The 22,225-nt window shown below is 39.1% G+C and overlaps 1 protein-coding gene across 3 annotated transcripts in view; it reads right to left on the minus strand.

The window, feature by feature from the left end:
• Positions 1 to 21,869, minus strand: part of CCDC61 (coiled-coil domain containing 61) — a 934,642-nt gene extending 912,773 nt beyond the window's left edge. For 2 of the 3 annotated variants that reach the window (XM_044087502.1, XM_044087417.1), the window contains exon 1: positions 21,490 to 21,868. In XM_044087502.1, the coding sequence (XP_043943437.1) occupies positions 21,490 to 21,634 (145 nt within the window). In that variant the 5' untranslated portion in view covers positions 21,635 to 21,868. Of the gene's footprint in view, positions 1 to 21,489 lie in introns of all 3 variants that reach the window. The other variant, XM_044087587.1, reaches the window with a different exon arrangement.
• Positions 21,870 to 22,225: the final 356 nt, after the last annotated feature.

The raw sequence follows: 22,225 nt of genomic DNA on the forward strand, positions 1-22,225 counted from the left end.
GAGCAGTGTTGCAGGAATTTGGGGACATGTTCACTGGGAAACCAGGGTGCACCCAACTGGGGCAGCACCAGGTGGATACAGGTTCCCAAAGGCCTATTAGTCAGGCCCCTTATAGAGTACGTGAGAGTCAAACAGACTCTGAGGGAAGAGGTACAGATGTTGGAACTAGGGGTGATTCTAGAGTCCAACAGTCCCTGGGCCTCCCCAATGGTGTTGGTGCCAAAGAAGGATGGCATTACCAGGTTCTGTGTGGATTACAGGAAATTAAATAGTCACACAGAGTCGGATACTTACCCCATGCCTAGGACAGATGAGGCCCTAGAACAGCTGGGTGGGGCTAAGTATCTTACAACCATTGATCTTACAAAGGGTTACTGGCAGGTGCCCTTGCCTCCCAGTGCTAGGGAGAAGTCAGCCTTTGTGACTCCTTTCGGCTTGTATGAGTTCAAAAAGATGCCCTTTGGGATGAAGAATGCCCCAGCGACTTTCCAGAGGCTGGTAGATCATATCCTATCAGGAGAGTTTGCCCTTGCTTACCTAGATGATACTGCCATCTACAGCCATTCCTGGCCAGTGCACCTTCAGCATGTCCGGGAGGTGCTGGGAAGACTACAGAAGGGAGGGCTGACCATTAAGTCAAGCAAATGTCAGGTGGGTATGGTAGAGGTCTCCTACCTAGGATATTGAGTGGGGAGTGGTAAGATAAGGCCAGAGCCTGCCAAAGTGGCAGCCATTCAGGCATTGCCTGCACCTGTTACTAAAAAGCAGATGAGGGCATTCTTGGGGACAACAGGGTACTACAGAAAGTTTGTCCCCAGTTATAGTACCATAGCTGCTCCCAAGTTGCTAAGATGGAGCCTAGGGTTGCAAGCATATGTCCGTGCCAATGCAAATGGGCTCTCAAGACAGGGAACGAGGTAAGATATACTCAGAGATAGACCTAACTCCATCAAGCAGCGTTTCTCAAGGGTCACTTGAAAAACTAGCTTGAGTTCTCTGGGGGGGGGGGGAGTGAAGACTGCCAGCCTAGCCAGATAGAAATTCTGTCATCTGTAAATATTAATGTAAACCACAGGCTTATTGTCTTAAATGGAAAAATAGTGTTACATGTGGAACTGAATAAAAATGAAACAACAGTGCACTCTGACAAGCACTGTGTAGTAAAAAGTATTGTCTTGTATTTTGACAATTTCTTATTAAATATTTTTAAATCCTTTCAACTGTGGCTGTTATTGTAGAGATAATTTAAGCTCTTTAAAAGTACTTGCGTGCCTTTGGTAAAATTGTACAAAGCCACTCTAATAGCTTTAGCCCTGGGTATACTACCAATTGGATAATAATAGTGCACAGTAATAATTGGACACCCTTTTAAGGGCCTTTGAGTAGCTGATAAATATTAGTGGGTGGTGGCGGCTGGTACTACCATATAGTCTGGGAAAAGGGGGCACAACTGGAGAATCTGTGCCAGCCTTCCCCAGGAGTGTATGCGTGGTTATATAAACTCTTCTCAAGTGTGTGCGTGTGTGTGTGTGTGTGTGTGTGTGTGTGTGTGTGTGTGTGTGTGTGTGTGTGTGTCAGCTACCTGGGCAGGGACACGAAGTACTGGTTGGACAGAGAGGGTGCTGGAAGTTTTAGCTTGCCCACCAGGCTGAGATCTGGACCTTACAGCTGTGCCAGTGGGGAGTCTTATTGGGGACCTGGGGAGCAAGGGAGCTACCAACCCGGACTGACTGATCTCTGTGTGCTCTTAAGGGAAATGACTTTACTGTGTGTATTTGTTATCCTTTCCTCCTATATGAGACGCCCCTCACTGGTGTTACTGGTGAGGACCGAGGCTCCTTGATTGCTGGGCCAGGGCACGGGCATCACAGTAATCAAAAATTTTAGGGCAAGCAAGAAGGACAGGAAAACCAATGAATGCATACAGTATGCATCTTACCACCTGAAGAACAAAATGCATCTTTCAGGTACAAATAAAATGGTTTAATATGCACTGGGTCATAAACTTCAGGATGTACATCCCAGACTCTGATTAAATTTGAGTAGCTCACAGTGCTTATGTGCAACCCTTCAACACCAGCCAGTTTTTTTCATTTTCACAACATCAGTTCGTCTTCCACTGACATCTTCAATAACCTGTCACTGAAAAAGCATCTGCAAAAGTAGCTCCAGTTTGCTGGTATGATATACCACAGAATATAACAAAGTGATGACCTAAGAACATCAAAAAAGTCAGGCCAGTTAGACCTAGCCAAGCTGCATAAATTATGTCGCTTTAGGTGCTCAGAATAAGTTTGTGGAAATTAGCCTAACAACATTGCTTATAGTAAACTCATAGACACAATACTGCCTTGAACCTATTATTCTTGATGCTAATTACAATATTACAGTACTTATACTCGATCCTGATCAAATTCCATGTTTCAATCACTACAGTATTTCATACCACAAAAGGACACTCACTGAAGCATAACCCCTTTATCCCTTCCAAGGATTAATATTGAACATTCTAACTGCTGTATTTTGCAACTAATGTACGTAAAAAATTAACCCAGTATACAACTTTCAGCTACAAGTCTTTGCTCACTGTATAACACACTTCATCGTTTCTGTAGAACTATTGCTTTACTGCATGTCTTCTTATTGTTTTTCTGTGCTTATGGCCTTTGTATATGTTACATGTCAGTGCTTATGTCATTTCTTTGTACTAAACACGGTTTCCGCCAGTCATTGCTGGAAAGGGTCCTTGGACCATTTCACTTATCCAGTTAATAAACAGAAATAAACAAGAAAACATTAAATACATACATAAAACATTAATAGAAATAAATGAATGCGAAATATTAGCTTCCAACAACAGTGCTTTGGATGTATTGCGGTGGTGGTGCTGCGGTAGCATTGTCACCTCACAGTAAGACATTGCCCTGTTCGATTCTCAGCTAAAGCATTTTCTGTGTGGAGACATGCATGAATGGGTGTACCTTCGTTGAAGGTTGTGCATCAGAGCTGGCAACTCGGTACGTAAAAATCTACTGCCAATCATTAGCGGACCGGAGTTCCGCTGTGGCGACAAGCCGAAAGACACAACAACTAATACAAAGGCATCCAATGCAACTATAGATCACCATGTGAATTCATGAAGAAGCTGGACAGAGATCTGTGAGACAGAATCAGAGTAACGTTAAAAATTTGCTATCATTCCCATATTAGAAAAGGAAAACTGTTTTAACTGAGTCGCTACAGCCTTCAACACTACTATGCTGCCAAACAGTGAACACGCAAAAGACAAATTGAGAAGATTCAACTGTGGTAAACATTTAAAGTACAAATTCACACAGCAACAAGCATCACGAAATGTAGCATACACATTTTTTCAAAGTATCAGAAATAAAAAAAAAAAAAAATACTAAAGCTGAAAAATTAGATAACCATCCCCAGATAGCATACCACCTGATTATTTATACCTTGGTGCTGATACAACTGTACTTCGAGTAAACATCAAAGAATGCTATGTACCAAAGTTGTGGAAAGGGACATTTACAGTCCCACTTTATAAATGCAGTACCTCAGTACAATTATCTGAACTTCAGACCTAATGCCGTCCTACCATCAATTTCCAAAATCCTAGAGAAATGCACCCACAAACAGCTTCTTGGATGTATTTAAAAAACTTACTATCTCAGATCTGAACCAGCTTCACATCCAATCAGTACTGAAACAGCCGCTCTTCTTCCTAGATCATATACACAAACACGTAAATCAAGGCAAATAAGTTGCAGCAATATTCCTAGATCTCTACAAGGCAATGAACACTGCATCACATGAATTACTGCTCCATACATACACACTGCATTAAATCTGATTTAAAAAGTAATTCCTTGGTTCATTACTAGCTCACCAAGAGAGCACAATATGTTAAATGGAAATATGAGGCATCTACTTGCCTCCTTGCATCAGTAAGAGTACCTGAAAGCTCCATACAAAGTCCCCCACTGTTCATCATATTCATTAATAATATGTACACAGCAGCATCTGCATTCACCTTAGTGCAATATGCAAATGACTAAATCCATTCATGAACTTCTCACAAATACTCTGCAAGCTTTTAATACACTACAGCAGTAACTGGTAAACTCTCATCTCCTACTAAATGCTAATAAAACATAGCTAGCCATATTCACTAATAAAGCAATAGTGACAAAAAAAAAAAATCAGACTTTTCTATTAAATCAAACAAACAACAAATCAATAGAAACAGCAGAATATACAAAATTATTATGAGCAATTAAGTCTGACAAACATGTAGACTACACAATCAGAAACTGGATATATTACATATATCCAAACTTTATATTCCCCCAACAAGCTAGAACACTATTGCACAGACATTTCAGTAACCATCCGTACTATATTCTTCCCCCATTCTAACAAATCCTAGGACACAACTGAACAAGCGGGAACACTGTACCGATAAAATCACAAATGTTTCACCCAGTGTTCCACACAGGATTCACCACTGTCAGGCATTGCAGAAAAGCCAGTTGTTAGGACTAACAAAATGCCATTATTCTGTCTCTGCTAAAATTTATACATATATCCTCTGTGTCACTGACTGAAACACAATTAAAAGGTACTTGATAAAGGGTTATCTTTTGTTCCCGGCTTTTTTGTTAATGAATATAATTTTGTACAGGATCGGTTGTCATTTTGTCACCTTAACTTGAAATTGTTTTTTGGGGATAAAGATAATACTCAAAGATCTACTGATTTTCGTTTTCGAAAATCCACTTTTCAGCCACCTATGGACAAACATGTTACCATTTTTCAAGATAAAGTCATCAGGGACCTACACTTTAAACAAGAGGAATCATTCATACTGGGCAACAATCTATCAGAGTCAGAATTCCGGGCAGTCAAGGATTTGATGGATAATCCCAATATTGCTATTACCACAGCCGATAAGAGGGTGCTGTGGTGGTAATGGATATGGAACAATATGTTTCTGAGGCACAAACACCGTTACAGAATTGTAAGCATTATATGCCTATGCCCCTAGACCCTACCAATAGGTTTAAACAGGAAATAGATGAATTTTGAACTTAGCTGTTGAAGAGGGAATTATTGATAAAAATACCCAGAAACAACGTGACTGATCCACATAGACAAACTTTTTATTTATTGCCCAAAATTCATAACCACCTGGTAGACCTATTGTTTCAGGTAGGGGTTCATTAACAGAACCACTTTCGGAATTTTTGACTCTACATCTACAACCTCTTTTGAGTTTAGTTAGATCTAGGTTGAAAGACACAACTGAATTCCTACAAAGTGGATGTGCACCCTTGATGTTAAATCTTTATATACGAACATTCCACATTGGGCCGGATTACAGGCCATTGAATATTGGTTGGTCAAGGGTAATCTCTATCCACCGGGTTTTAACACTCTTGATACTTTGTATGGTGGAACAGGTACTAACCAAGAATGTCTTTTATTTTCATCAGGATTGTTACTGGCAAGTCTAAGGTACAGCAATGGGGCATCATTTGCACCAATATATCCCAACCTATTTATGGGGTTCCTGGAGGAACAGCTTATCTAGGATAGGGTCCACAATATCTACATAGAGCAATTGGACATCTGACGCAGGTACCTTGACGATTGCTGGCTAGTTTGGAGGTCTGATCAGGAATACCTATTGGAGTTCATTCAATACCTAATAAAAACAAGTGGGGTACTGAATTTACTCTCAATATGCAATATAGTGAAATTCAATATTTGGATGTCTTTATCACTAGGAATAGTGATCATACACAACACAAAAAATTTCAGAAAGTACCCACAGTATAATACCTTGTTGGATGCCAATAGCCTACCCCCAAAACATACTCTAAGAAATATTCCCAAGTCTCAATTTTTGAGAATTAAAAGGATATGCTCCAATCAGGCAAGTTACAAATACTATCAGCATGACTTAAAGAACAGATTTAAGGCCAGAGGTTATAAAATCAGGTCATATCATGTCAGCATATAATTGGGCGGAACAATTCAACAGAAATGAGTTGCTTAGTTATAAAGAAAAAAAATAATACAGGGGTGGTGCCCATTAGATCTGTGACCACATTTGGTAGGAATATTAATGTTATTAGAAATGTGATTAAAATTAATTGGAATATCCTACTAGCTAATCCAGCTTTAGCTAATATTCTTGCCTCAGAGTGCCAGTTTTCATATAGTAGAGGTCATATGGGATCATATCTGAATCTATATAAAAAGGGAAGACAAAGGAATACGGGTGGTATACAACTTACACTTTCTGGTGACCAACTAAGGGGTTCCTTTCCCTGTGGTCATTGTTCATTGTGTGTTTATATGAGGAAATCTACAGAATTCGCCGGCTGGAATACAACAAAAGTTTTTGAGATTAGATGTTTTGCCAGTTGTGGAACCAATTGGGTCATATATCTTGCCACCTGTTCCTGTTCTGCTTTTTATGTTGGGCAGACTTCAAGACAGTTGAGAATCAGGATGTCAGAACATCTTAGTGACATTAGGAACAAACATCTATCTATTGCTTTATATAAACATGTATTGTCTCATACCAGCACAAAGTTTGTTTCAAATAATTGATGCCATTAGGGGTGACAATATTAATAAAATTGGATGGCACGATATGCTTAACAGCAAAGAAAAGGCTTGGATTATTAGACTTGGGGGGGGGGGGTATTTAACCTGGGTCTTAATGATCATTTATAAGATATATATTTACAAGTTGTTTAATCGGGCTAGCTTGTTTTTACAGTGTAATATATGAAGATATTCAGATATGACTAATTTTACTGTTCTTAATATGTTTACATAAAATTTTTTTGACTTTTAGGTTTATTTTTATTATGATACCTTTAAATGTGTAATTATCCTCACTTATTAGCCAATTATCTTATGGCTACATTAAGTCAGTTGATGGAATGTTATGCTATCATTGAAGAAGGTTTTGTGCCGAAACCAGTCTGTTTGTTTGGGCCAGAACATATGAATGAATGGTTAATGGATATATTCATTCTGGGTGCTGGCTGCCTTTTTGACTTTGAGCTATTTTGGCCGTGCACCTGCCTGTTGTGCGAGTTCTTTTTTGGATTGTGAAAATTTATACATATGCCATACTATATAAACTGAAAAAGTGTCCAGCCGTAGCACATCCATCCATCCATAACTCCTTTTTCCATTTTTGCACATGCAGTCAAGGTGTCACTTCAACAGTGACAATCATCTAGAGTCAAGGTTTACAACAACGTGTAGCTAGCCGTGCTGCAGTAGTTCTTCCATACGACACATTCACACATATGGCAAATTTAGAGTGTCCAATTCACCTACTGCACGTCTTTGGAGCATGGGAGGAAACGGGAACACCCAGAGGAAACCAACATGAACACAGGAAGGACATGCAAACTCTGCACAGATGGCACTCCAGCCGAGAATCGAAAGAGGGAACCGCTTGCTGTGAGGTGACATTATCCACTACACCACTGTGCCAACTTTTAGCGCATCTTTTACATAAATATAACCCTCCAAGACCCTTGTACTTACTGAAACAAAAGCTAGTAGTCACCACCAACTCTAACAAGAGATAAGGTAACACACTTATTCCACCATTCTTGCCACAAGATAGAATAATATAACCTCTTACACTTGGTGGAAATTTATAAAATTAGCTAATGCCATATCTAAAAGGATCAGCACTCTGATCCAACATAACCCAATGCATATTGTCTATCTCGATACAACTTACTCAAGGACTATTACACTCTTTCACTTTCGCCTCTGTCTATCCGTACTCTCCACAGCAAGATAAAACACTAAGTGGGTCAGCATATACAGATGTTGAATTGCTTGCTCAAGATTTCCAACAATTAAAAAATAATAGTCTGTATAAATAATAATCTGTATAAAGAAATAATTTGTAGGTAGATTTACCTACATAACCTCACAAAGGTAACAGTCATCCATCCAGCTAAAATGTTTTAATATACTTTTGCTAAACTGTCATCTTTAATTACACATTATATGAAAAGAGAAAAAACAGACCTCAAAGAAAATGCCCAAAAGGCAAAGAAACATCATCGTTTTAAAGACTGTAATGTTGAAAAACAGCCATAATAAGTTAAACAAAAAACATTGCAAGATTAAAAGATTGGAATAAGCTGTACATTTACACCTAGATTGAAAGGTGTGATCTTATTTCACAACATATGAAAATGTTTCTGTGCCTGGTACAACCCAACAGCTATCACAGAATGGACAGGTTTTCTGGGATGGATAGTTTTGTAGCACTAGTGTGAGTACAACCACATAACTGCCGACATACTCCAAATGGTGCCATTTCAGAAGCACACCAGTTGTGTCACATGTGACATGCATATGCATGCCTTGAGGTTTTATGCATCTTCTGCACTTGTACAAGTAGCTTAGAAATTTCTCACCGAGAAAAAGTAAAACCCACCCCTTCCTACTTTTTTTATGCACACTTTAGTAAGTAGAGTAGACTAGCTAGATTTCAAGTGGAGACTCAGAGAGAAAAGACCCAGCAAACATACCAATAATCAACAATAATAAAACAAGCATTAATATAGTAAATTTAATGGTGAAATTCATAAAGAATCAAAAGTTATGAACGGATAGATCCATGTAGTTGTAGTCAGTTTTCATCTGGTTCAACATGTGGGTTGTCGGATCCTTATACCAAAGCTTAGGATCCAAGAGCTTCAACTCGTACCCTACCTACAATTCCCCTCTTCTGCCTGCAATACCTCAGACTGAGTTTGAGTTTGCTGACTGACCATATAAAGCCATTAAATATATAGGTCTGTGTTAAGACAGGGCATCAGACAGGGTCCAAAAAAAGTCTGGCCGATCCCTGGAGACACAATGACTATTTAGAAGGAGCAAGGAGGGGAGTTAACCAAATGAAAAGACAACATGGATTTATTGTTATGGTAACTGCACAACTTTCATATCCAATGCTCTTTTTTTCATCTGATTCAGCATGTGGGATGGATTCCCAAACTACCAGATGGGCACCTGGGTGGACTCGAGGAAGGATATTCCAGAGTATGGCAGAGCCAAAAGATGCCAACTAGGAAAATAAAAAAATGAAGTAGGCAATCGGGCTCCCACACAAATAATTTATTAAGCGTTTTCATCTGACAATTCCAAGGACTTCATCAGAATATAATAAAAGGTCTTCGGTCACAGTACAAATACTAAAAGCAATACAAACAACTCTGGAAGCAGCATTTTATCACATGACTCCAATGGACTGTGCTTTTCCAATATTAGACCAGCCCAGAGGCAGCACAATAATAGCAATGAGGAGTTGCCTGGTAACAGTGGTAATCTTGTTCCTGTTTGTGGTTCAGTAATAGGAGTGGACGGCGTGAGTGCCTGTGACTTCCTTCAATGTTTGAACAGGTCATTTTCTGGCAAATGGAGGTGGAAACTCATAGATCGGGATTTGGGTTGTTAGATAAACAACTTAAAGACTTTTCTGCCAGGTTATCGAAAATTACAGCTGGAGGCGAGCTACCTAAAGGAATGTCTGTGATTAAAGATTATTCCCAAAGGACTATGTTCGTGGAAATATCCAACAGGACTCGTTACGGGTTCAGAATATATTGGAACTTTTAATTAAAGATTATTGTAAACAAATGGGCATATTGCTTTCGGGCATTGATAGGATGGACACTAATCTTAAAAGTGATTTATTGTTTTGAGTCTAAAATTAGCGAATACAATGATTTACTTAGCAAAATTGAGGGGGACATTATTGTTATTAGGGATACAAAAATCAAGAAAATAAAAAGGGATAGTTCTGAGTATGAAAATAATGTTGCCTACCTCCCCACCCCCAGGTAATAACAATAACAGCACCAACAATAATGGTGGTTCTAGAGCAGATGTTCAGCATGTGGATGAAAATAATTTAGGAGAAATGTACCATATTGAAAATGAATGGAATAGCAGTAATGAGAGCTGTCATAGTGATCCCCCTTTAGAGGAATTTCCCCCTCTGAGGAGGTCTCAGAGAATACAGAACCAAAGGAGGAGGGGGAACCAGACGGATCATTCAGTGTAGGGGTCTTATGTACATCAAGAGCAACAGATGAATACTCACAATTTCAGAGGGAGGAGCAGGGGGAGGAATGAGGGGTGCGATGAATACATAGAGGAACAGACAGTTGATATTGTGCACAATGAAAGAGGGACTTTAAAATTTACAATTACAGTTTTTGTGAGGTTGATGTTTCCTGGGCCAATTTATTTGAGAGCAGTATGACTTTTGTACCCATGAGAAAAGCTCAGGTGCATAATATGTGGTTACAATTTAAATTGTTCTTGAGGAAATTGAATTGTGCATTTTTTTCAGAAGTAGAACAGAAAGTGAGGCCCCTCTATAAGTTTGGATGTTAAGAGGCCTACCACTTTTATTCCCCCTACTCACCCTATGGTCACACTACTTGAAAAATTATGTGAATTTGAAATAAAAAATTATTAGAATTCACCTACAAGTTTTATGACGGATTGTAACTTGACTGCAGAGGAGAACGCTTCATTAAAGCATATTAGTAATAACAAACATCTAAGAATAATGAAGCCTGATAAGGGCGGGGACTTAGTAGTAATGGAATGGAATGATTATGTGAATAGGATGCTTTCCATGTTATTTTCAGATAACTATGGAGAGGTTTCTGTAAATCAGTTACATATAGCATACAGGAATATTGATGTTCTTTAGAAGATATGGCATTAAATGAACAGATATCAATAAAAGTACTGAATTTTGTAAAAGTTCCAAACCCTAAGACCCCCACGATTGTTGGTATTCCGAAGCTTCATAAGAGTATTACCAATCCACCATTATGGCCTATAGTGGTTGCAAAAGCCTCTACAACTTATTGTTTAGCTAAATATATTGACTTCCACACTCAAGGCATATTTAAGAACAATCAATGCATTTTGAAAGATTTGTGTGATTTTTTTTTTCAACAAAAATATCTGTAGTTGAATTTAATCAGGGGTATATTTTTGTTACATTGGATGTCCAGGATTTATACTCTAATACCTCATGAGGTGTGAGTGGATTGGTTTTACGAATATCTCTGTTGTTATGCTAACGTCAGTAGTGAAAAAGCTTCAGTGTTAAGGTGCTTTATAGAAATGGTCCTTCAAAATAATTATTTTGTGTTTGAAAATCATTTGTTCAGGCAGAAAACGGGGGTGGCTATGGGTGCCATTTGTGCCCCTAAGTTTACCAATGCAGTCCTTGCTTACTGCGGAATTAATGTTTTAGATTCAGTGTCCAGGACTGTTGAGCCTTCTATGGTAGGTACCTAGATGATTTGATTTTTGTATAGAAAGATAGCATAGATATTGATTACCTCAGTAAGACCACTCATTTTCTTAGATTTACATTTGATGTACAAGGAGATATGGAATTTAGTAAAGAATGTGAAGTACTTGGATCCATGTTTAGAGTTAGAGGTTACCCTGATGATTTTCTAGCTGTAATTTTTTTTGGGAGGTTAACAGAAAAATATATGCAGGACATTTTACCCCATTACTTAGAGGGGGTAGTATTATTAATGAGGTCAATGGAACTCAAAGTGGTAAACATAAAAGCTTTGAGAGAGCATTGGTTTTAACCTATAACAGTACTTTTTCTGAGTTCAGTTCTATAATTAGAAACAAATTGGAGAATTTTTTGTGTAGATGAGCATTACAAAGAGGTTGTGAGAGAAAAAACGGTTATTGTTTACAAGAAGGGCATGTGTTTTCAGAATTTATTAGAAAATGTTGGTATAAAACCTGGGGGAGGGAAAATGGCCAAATGTGGCCATTGTCCCCAATGTCCATACATTGCTGAGGGAAAATCATTTTATGTGGAAGAGTTTGGTAGTATTAAGATATATGGTAAACTCCAGTGTGGTAGTAAAAGGGTTAGTTATCTGGCCCTTTGCAAATCCTTTAGTGCATTCTACATTGGAAAAACTAAGTTGAGCCTTAGGAAGAGAATCTACCAACACATATATGACATTAGGAAGAAAAATGACAAAAATCCTTTACATAAAATCATGTGAAGGATTGGAATAAACATGCTTAAGTTTGTGGTCAAACCCAGACCAAGTGGATTTGGGGCAGAGGGGTGGCTCTAGTGATTTTCTCAAATTTTTAGAAGTGAAATGGCAATTAAAAACTAATGCCACAGTTATGCCTGGCCTTAATGATGCAATGGTCCCTAAGTAGCATTTTGCGTTTGAAGGGAGCTTATTTTATGTGAGACAGAGTTGTCTCATATGTATGTACATACAGTTATGTATTTGTTTTGATCTTTTGGAATAGGCTACTTACACAGTTAATTAATGCAGTTATTCTTATGTACTGTCAGCCCTAACTTTTTCTTGGAGAAGGATATGAACACTTGATAAGTGCTGAATGTTTTGCTATAGTGGCGGTATAATCTGAGTTGTCTGTGTACATCTAATGTATGTAACATAGGATAGTCATCACAGGAAGAAACTTCATATCTGTGGACGCTGTTGGTTCAAAGGGTTTCTGAGTTAAACACTGAAACAAAATGGTGACATCCCAGGAAGGGACTGGATCACAAACTGGGAGAGGTCTCAATAAAAAAAGCCTTGGAAATTCTACGGGAACCAAGGGAAGCATTTGTTGAACCCTATATGGAAGTTTGAAATGGTTGCCACTTGTACTTTAATTGTTGCATAACCTGACCCAGCCAAAAGAAATTTTAAAATTTTTGGAAGCAGTACCGAGAATTGACCTAGTCCATTAGAGGATACCCTGATGGAAAAGCTCTTCCATTTGCACTCTTTTTTGCTGAATTCCTTTGTGAGAAAGGTATGGTTCATACTGCTGGGAAAGAAAGCCTGGCCTCTCTAGCAATTGTTAGAACTCGAAAAAATATGTGGTTAGCTTTAGGGTCTTTAGGTTCAGTACAGGCATCCCAGAGGGATATGTGAGGAGATCCAGGAATGGATACAGCACCCATGGTGGACGAACTAAGTGAGAGAAAAGCATAAAGGAGACCTGAGGGCAAAGGATGGACTAGAGCATCTCTCAGTGACCGACTCTGTGGAGAGATGAGGGCAAAGTAACTTCTGCTTTTATTGTTTGTTTAGGAAAGAAGTGAAAATGTCGCAGCCAGGCTGGCCCCAGCAGTTGAATACTTCTGTTGCCATGGTTTTGGTGACAGACTACTCATGAAGCAATAGTATAGCTCTGCTCAGTTTGTCCACCAGGATGTTAGACGTCCCAAGTATATGCGTTGCTACAACAAAGTGGTTAGAAGAGGTCACCCACTGCCAGATTTTCCTGGCTTCTCAGCAAAAAGGATATGATTGGATTGCACCTTGTTTGTCAATGTAACAACCACTGACATTGTCTGAATGTATGTCAATCACATCCTTGGGTAGATGGCCCTGAAGTACCTGCTATGTAGGGGGTGCCACTGGTCCTGAAGTACCTGCTATGTAGGGGGGTGTCACTCAACTCCAAGATGTTAATGTGAAGGGTGGCCTCTACAGAGGACCACATTCTTTAGATTGTTCACTCCTCAAAATGCCTTCCCCTACCCAAGAAGGGATGCGTCCATGGTCACCACGGCTTTGGGTACCACAGGATGGAAAAGTCTGCCCTGTGTTTGAAGAAATCCACCACGGAATTTGGTTCTGCAGACCTGCTTGAGAAATATTTTGTAGTACAGGGGATGAATTTTCTGAGACCACTGTACAGCTAATGTCCATTGTAGAACTTGCATGTAGTATCTGGCTAAAGGAACCATCACAATGGAGGAAGCCATTAGACCTAGGAAGTATAATATTACTCAAGTTGGGGGTTGGAATGATTTATTACCTAAAAGAGCAAATAATCTGATTGAGTTGACCCTTGCCAAGGGTAGTTTTGCTACTTGATGCACATCATCTATTTGGTAGCCTATTCATTCTATAGAGCGAGTAGGATTTAATCTGCGCTTGTTGGGGTTTATAGAGACACCCAGGTAGGTAGACAGTTGTAGCAGGAATGACTGATGTACTAGAAGTAGATCCCCTGGAGGTAACAGTCAGGAACCCATCATCCAGATATGGGATTACCTGAATCCCTTGAAACCTGAGATAGGCTGTCACTGCTGTCATTATCTTGGTGAATACCCAGGGGGGGGGGGGGGCTGTGGTGAGACCAAACAGCAGCACTTTGAATTGAAAGTGACTGGCTCCCAGCCATAAACAAAGGAGTCTCCTGGACTGCCACTGGATCTTTACATGATAGTAGGCATCCTAGAGATCTAGAGCACATCCAATCATCCTTTCCAAGTACAAGTAAAATAGAATGTATTGTGATCATCCAGAAGGCTGTCCATTTTACAAACTGATTTAAATTGCCGAGATCCAAAATTGGTCTCAGGTCCCCTATCTCTTTTGGTGCTAAAATGAACCCTGAATAGACTTCACATTCTAACTGGTTTTGGGGGACTAGTTGGATGACTCTTATCCAGCAACTTTTGAACTTCTGCTGCTGTGGATTCCAACTGATTGGGTGGAGTGTTGGGAATCTTATTCTTGGGGTTTCCAAAAAGGGTACTGTATAACCCTTGGTAATGATCCTTAGCACCCACGTATTGGGAGTTGCATTTTGTCAGGCTTGAGGGTGTAAGGAGAAGTGCCCCCGACTGCCTCCAGAGGGAAGCAGATGGGGGAAGTATACAGTTTCTCTGTGAAAAGTCCATGGAAACCTTGATTTTGCAGACCACCTCTGCCTCTTGGGGGCCATCCTGTGGAACTGCCTCCTCCTCTGAGATCATCCCCAGAAGTGAGATTTTTTTGAACCACATTTTTCTTCTCCCTCTTTCATTCCTGGGGAATGAGCTCTGAGTGGTTGAAAATGGATCCAAACTGTAGACAAGGTCTTACTGTCCTTTTCACTTCTGGTAAGCGTATCCTTGACTTTCAGCCCAAAAAAGATGAAATTACATGGGGCATTTATGAAGGACATTTTAAGCTTTCCACAAAGTCACAGAGCCAAATCCATGCATGACGACACATTATAATGCCTTTACCAGCTGCTTGGGCAGCACCATCTGCTGCGTTAGAAAGCAGTCTCATGGATATATTCGAAGAGGACTGTACGATAGATAACTCATAATCCACACTTTTTTTTTATATACATATATATATATATATATATATATATATATATATATATACATACACAGGTAACTTGCCCACCACAGAACTTGAAAACTTCTTTATCAAATCCCAATGGAAGCATGACAAGTGAACCACATAGTTCAGCCCACATACAGAGAAGTAACTGAAGTCAGTTTTCCCAATCTGTCCAGTGCCCTAGACTCCCATAGGAACTCACTCAGACAGTTCCTTGTTGGTGGCTGTTGCTATCACCATGGCATCTACAGGGTAACCCTGGCCCAGAACTTCTTATCTTTAGATTCAACTAAAATTCTGTCTTGTTTTTTTGGACTAGGCTCTGCCACATCAGGCTCCTTCAAGGTTTTCTGAGTGATAAGGTTGACTAAGGCATCGGCAGGGTGGACCACCCAGAACACTGAAAGGCTGGACCTAAAGGCTTCAAGAAACTCCAACTTACCAGAAGGAGGAGCTTTGGGTCATCCACCCTCACCCCCACTGTTTCATCAATTCAAGGATATCTCCAAAGGAGATGTCTTCAAGAGGGGGCCTTGAGGAGCCTTCTCCGTCATCTAAGTCAGTGTCTTCAGTGACAGACTCAGAATAGAAGTCAATATGCTTTCTTTTACAAGTCCTCTTCTAGGGAATGCACCTTGGGACTCCCAGGGGGTGGGGGACATTGGAACCCGATGACGGAATGTGAGGAAGGACTCAAGTGCAGAGTAGTCTCAAAGTCTAAGGGATCTGTCTGTCCCTGTCCAGTAGGATAGGAGGAGGACGGTATGGTCTTCAGAGGAAGTCTGATGGATCTGAACTCTGGGAGGGTACCAATCATTTTTTCTCAGCCAAAGCCCTCTCCACAACCTTGAGAGCTGACTCAGCCACTGGAACTGAAGAACCACCTAAACTACGTAAGTCAGAAGCCCTCTAAATTCCAATAGCTGAAGGCCCCAAGGAGGACCTCAGATCAGAGCTGTCAAATGCAGAAGGCCCAAGACGCAGTGATGGCTCTTAAAATCTGGGGGTCCACTCTACCTCTGGAGCCCTGACAACACAGCTTTGGCTCCAGGACTCTACTCGACCTGAAAAGCATCGGGGTCGAGCGAGTGCAGGGAAGATGTCCAAGTTAAAGTCTCCAGGGATGTCGATTTCAATGTTGGTACTGTGGGAACATTGGAATTGATGTACACAAGACTCCAGGAATGGTGGTGATGCGGGAAGTTAAGAAAACTGAGCAGTCGGGGTGGAAGGGGCTCATTCCCGACCTTTCCTCAGGGATGGAGCCAACAGGAGTCAAAGCTGAATCTGTGTCCTCAAAAGTCTCTTCATCATTTGGTTAATGTCGAATTCTGTGAGGATCTTTGTAGATCGTCCAGTTCTAGAGGATGGGGCTATCAATGCAGGCTTCAAAGGCACCTTTTTGTAATACAGATAAATGAAGCCCGAGACTTATCAGTGCTGGAATAAAGGACAACTTCAGAGATGGAGTCTGGATCTGAGCAACATTCGGATCCAGCTGCCTAGATACTTTAGGTGCCGGACCAGTAATAGCTGTGAGATCAGGAGACCATTTCTTAGTTTTCTCCAAGCAATCCTCAGGTCTCTTGTCTTGCAATTTCTCACTTTTTCCATTTCTTTCTCCATCTCTCTCTTTGGATCTCTCCCTTTATCAGTCTTCTTTTCTGAGAAAGGGGAAAAGGTGGATGCCTTTGGATCCAAAGACATTTTGGACCCTGTCTGCAGAAGGAGAAAGCCTTTCAAAATCAGCTTCTCTTTATACCCTTGAAGGGCTCTGGTGCTGAAAGCAGCACAGACAGAGCATGAAACTTTTAAATGAGAAGCCCCCAAGCAATAAATACACACAATGCAAGTGTGGTTCTTGGGAGGAATTGTATGCCCCCCCAGGTAAAGCATTGTTTTTAAAAGCCTGTTGACATTAGACTTTTATACTTTAATTATATATAACCTTACTGATCTAAGAAAAAAAATACTAATAAACTAGTATACTCAGTTTATCTGTATAAATGTATGCACTCACCTATACACATGACAACTATCACAAAAGGCTATAATGAACACACCAATCTATTAAGTCCTAACCCTTTCCAATATTTGAGCCGTCATGAAAAAAAATTAAGGAGAAGGAAGAAAGGTATTCACCTAACGTTAATAATGGAGCAAATTGCTCCATGCATCGGGTTTACGCAGGCAGGGAACAAGATCTGGTGTAGTTCAAGCAGGCAAGAGGAATTGTGGGTAGGGGAGGAGTCAGAGCTTACAGATCCAAAGCTTTGGTATAAGGTGCCGAGGTCACACCTGGCCAGATCTGATAAGCCACATATTGAATCAGATAAAAAAAAAAAAAGACAACATTCATTTTAACTGAAGCATACATACTGACATTAATTATTTTTTACAATAAAGCCTAAAGTGCTAAAAATACAGCAAAGGAACAAGTCATGCTAAAAAAAATGCAGCATTAATAATCAAATAAATGTGCCTTGATTAGATACATATAGCAAAACATAACAAAAATGTAAGAACTAAAAAACAACATGCACTAACCATCTACTTAGATAGTCTTGTGAAGAAAGAAAAGAATAACAGAATGGTATTTAGTAACTGGCCATAAAATAAATCGAAAAGGGCTGAAAAAAGCCATTTACACTGCATAAGTTATCCTACGATACATAAACCACTGCTTAAGCAAATGAACCAACTTTTTTTTCCATTAGTTTACATACATTAGAGAGTCGATTATTCAAACTAACTGGGACCTAGGGTAGTTCGGATAATCAAACATATAACTGAACTGGATTAAAAAAACTTCTAAAATCTTGTTTTTTCTGCACACAGAAATACACTTTCCAACCATTCAGAGATTCCAGTGGACAATAAAGAATATTTTTCACACACGAGATGGCTACAAGCTCAAAAAACATGCTGAAGTGAATATGTATAATGTTTACATATTCAGACTTCATGATTTTTTTCCTACCCGAAAACTTTGGAAGAGCGGTTCGGATAATTAATGTTTCACATAACTAATGTCCAGATAATTGACTCTCTGCTGTATTTGCTGATCAGGAAAGCCAACTGGACACAAGTGTCCATTTTCAGGGGTGACCCGGGAGCACTGTCTGGTTAAGTGACTTGCTTAGAGTTAGAGATACAAATCCAGGTGGAAGAAATCAAACAAACAATGTACACAGGACTACAGGAAGCAGCTCATTAATAGCTCAGAGCTTTAGCTTGCCAAGGAAAACTACCAGATCGGATACACAGTATCACATACATGTAAACTATGTTGAGTGACTCGTGTCTTAGAGGCAATGCAACAAGATCACTTGAATGTACAACTTTCAGGTGGTTAAAAAGTATTCTCTTAAAAGCTGCAAAGAAACAATATTCCTGATTTGTGGATGAAAACTGTTATATGAAGGATCCTTTAGCTAAAAGCATGTCTCATTTGTACAGGAAATAGAACAAATCTGAAAAGGATGAAAGAAAGATTCATTAATACCATGATATTACCGAGTTCTGTGAGCTGCAGTCTTGCTTATCTGAAAGTTTGAGAGCCCTTAGCATATATTTTAACCTTTCATGGAGATCACAATCTATCCCCACTAGATACAAGCATTCTTAGTCATTCTAATCCCAAAAGTACCATCTTTTAACTCTGCTAATGATTATTGCCCCATTGTAACTAGACAAAATTCTGGAGAAAGCTATCTACAACCAGACACTGGAATTTATCCAAAATACTGACTACTATCAGACAAATAATATGTCATCTTGGCCTAAATACTGCACAAGTACAGCTATTTATTCTGTGACAGATGACATCTTTTAAATATGGCAGAGGCATACTTATAGGTGTTATCATGTATACACTGCACTTTTGAGGCTACTAACCATCCGATATTACTACTTAAGCTGTCTCAGTGGAGCTTTGCTGGTGGAGTAGCACACTGGTTTGTTAATTCCTTTCAAATGGGACTTTTATAGTTATAGACCAGAACACTATGCAATGAGTCTTCTATCCTAGACAAAAGGGTTCCACAACCATTAATACGTTGCCAGCTACTATTCACTATTTCTATACAGTACCTTCCATGGAACCTTCCTGATAGTAGGAGCATCATGCATGCATGCGTGCTGATGAAACTATTATCGGGTCCATTAACTCTTAACAGAAATCAAACAACACACTCAACAAACAAACACTTTACTATGACTTGGAATTGGTTGGTTTTAGTTGGTAGTAAATAATCCAATTATTAACACTCAGAATCTAAAGTCATGCTGTTTGGTACCCAATTAAGATTTTCAGCTACTAATACTTTATCAGATCATCATCTACTCCATGACAGTCCACTTTTCCATGCGTGACCCATCAGATGTATTTTGTGCTAATTCTTCAAAAAAGCTTACAGTAATACAGAACAACAGTCAATGAAAGCTGTAAACCAGCTCAAAGTTTCATACCTACTTATTACAGAAGCTGCAGGGACTATCTCTACACATGTTACGCACAAAACTAGAGTAGGTCAGTAGATACCCATCTTTTTAGCCCATAGCACAGTCATTATTTAAACTATGAAAAACAAAATATGTAGGAGTATTCACTTATCCAGAACCAGCACAAGCAGGTTATATGGTTGCAAGATACAGCTAGAGCTGCTCTACTTCCTAACACTTAATTTTCAAGAAGCTAAATGATGAATATTGCCTGTATTAAAACAGCCTGAAGATTACAGACACCATCTATTCCCTTAGAAAACATAGTGGTCATCATCTGACCTACAGGTGAAAAAGCCATTTCAAGGACAGCATATGCTTTCTAAAATTCCATGACAACTGTAATAAGCAAACAACGAAAATTATTAATATTCTTTTTCTTCGTTATATCTCACTAATGAATGCAAAAGGAACTACATTAGAGGCACCAGTGAATGTTATTTAACTAGTAAACTTTAGCATCTTACTGTTCAGTTTTTGTTAAAAAATTTCCTCTGCTATAAACATTTTTCATACCTTTACATTTTACATTGAAACAAGCATTTCAAGTGAAAACATATACAGTTTTCTCTCTCTTTGCACTGACACTGGGAGATCAAATAACAGCTCTGATAATACATTTATGCTGTCACTCTGTATCAATGTCACCTGTGTGTAACTTATGTTCTCTCACCGTTATGTGTCATGTGGGCCTAATGCAGCAAATAATGGTTGAAAAGGATCCACAGACTAGTCCACCTGAGCAAGAGTTTAACTGTGACAATAAACCAGCCAAAGATTGTCAAAACACAAAAAAGTTCTGGGAGGGGGTCACTTGCAAGCCTCAATACATGGTGATATGCTGTCCAAGTTTACCTAGTACTTTTTGAAAAGGATTAATTAACAGGATACCTTCAAAAAAGTAATCATAACAACAAGATAAACCAAACATATAATGCAAGATATACAAGGCCAAATAATATGCTTAGGAAGAATGAACAACACTTTTTTTAAAGGATGTGTTTTTTAAGGAAAGGTAAGCATATACAGATTAATCATATTACTGCTGCATATAATGTCTCAGAATTTTACTTGTGTCCATGGAATCAAGAAAATTACCCACAATATCAGTCAATCAAAATTATGGCAGTCACATTCCCATCCCTTATTCCAAGACAGACTCAATCAGTATTATTATGAAGATATACAGGAGACACCAAAATTTAGAATGTTTTGCACTACAAAAACAGTTCCATCATTCACACCTAAAAGCATACCATGTTCTAAACTAAAGATAAGATTTCTTTAAAATAAAATTATAAACAGTATAGATACATAGGGCATCTCTATCAAAGGTCCTAAGGAGAATACTTTATACTCTGAAATGCACTGATGTGTTGCACATCCAAGTCTGAAGAATGTTTCACATACGAGTAGCAATTAAGTATTCCTAAAAATATCCAGTGAAATAAACAGCCCTCTGTTTACATGTATACTATTCACCTGTGTCCAAAAAGACAAATCCTGACATTCTGCAAGACAGTCAACCTGCCACCACAAGAGTTTCAACAACATCAACATTAAGACTAACAGTTGTCGAGGCTACACTCCATCGTAATTTTTCTACAATGCTTAGAAAATGTAAAAATCCATTAACATGTTACAAGACATAACTTTTAAGAACTGACCAGTGAAAATCAGTACAGGTATTAACTGCCCCGAATATTTGAGGGCTATTCAGTGTAACATACTGCAATAAATAAACACCTACAAGCAGAATCAAACTCTCCCCTCCATTGATCAGAAGTGATTTTGTCTTCCACTTCCACTTCCAACAGCTCTCCACAGACAGTCATCCGCACAGTGTACTCTACACCCCGAAACGTGTAGTCATTCTGAATACTCTGTTCGTCCATTATACTCAATTGTTTCTAGTGACAATAAGCAAATGGCAAAAGTACATCAAAGATAATAAACTCCTTAAATAATAAAACCGCAGCTTTCTATCAACTATGTTTCTCCACCATCAACGTGATACACACAGCTCTTAACTGTTTCATAACTTAATACCGCTCAAGCTGCCGCTTAGTTGAAGCGGTTTAACTGCCGGAACACAAAAAGCGACACACTAGTGGGCAGGAACTTTCTATCCTGCAACACCAAATCCAGATTTTATTGGTTATAGCAGCCATGGCTACGCTTCTAACTGGTTGTTGTGGTTAACAGTTGCATTATTGTAGGTTTGTTGTGCCATTGAAGGGTTGCTCATAGCGACGTAGTATCTTTGTTACTTTATATATTAATGTTTTTTATGTTATCTGCTAAGTGCGTTTGTATGTTTTTAAAACATTGTTTTGGAATTATAATTCAGTTAGGGGTTGTTGTTGAAAGCCTATACTGATATAGGGTCAGGATTAACTTCTTTGGCTTGTGATCAGTGAGTGCCTGTATAGGATTCAGTTCACTCGCAGTAAGTGGGTACTAAATGAACGGACGAATAATTTTAT

This window comes from Protopterus annectens, chromosome 1.part0 (assembly GCF_019279795.1).
Source record: "Protopterus annectens isolate FY-2018-M chromosome 1.part0, PAN1.0, whole genome shotgun sequence".
In the NCBI taxonomy this organism is placed as follows: Eukaryota; Metazoa; Chordata; order Ceratodontiformes; family Protopteridae; genus Protopterus; species Protopterus annectens.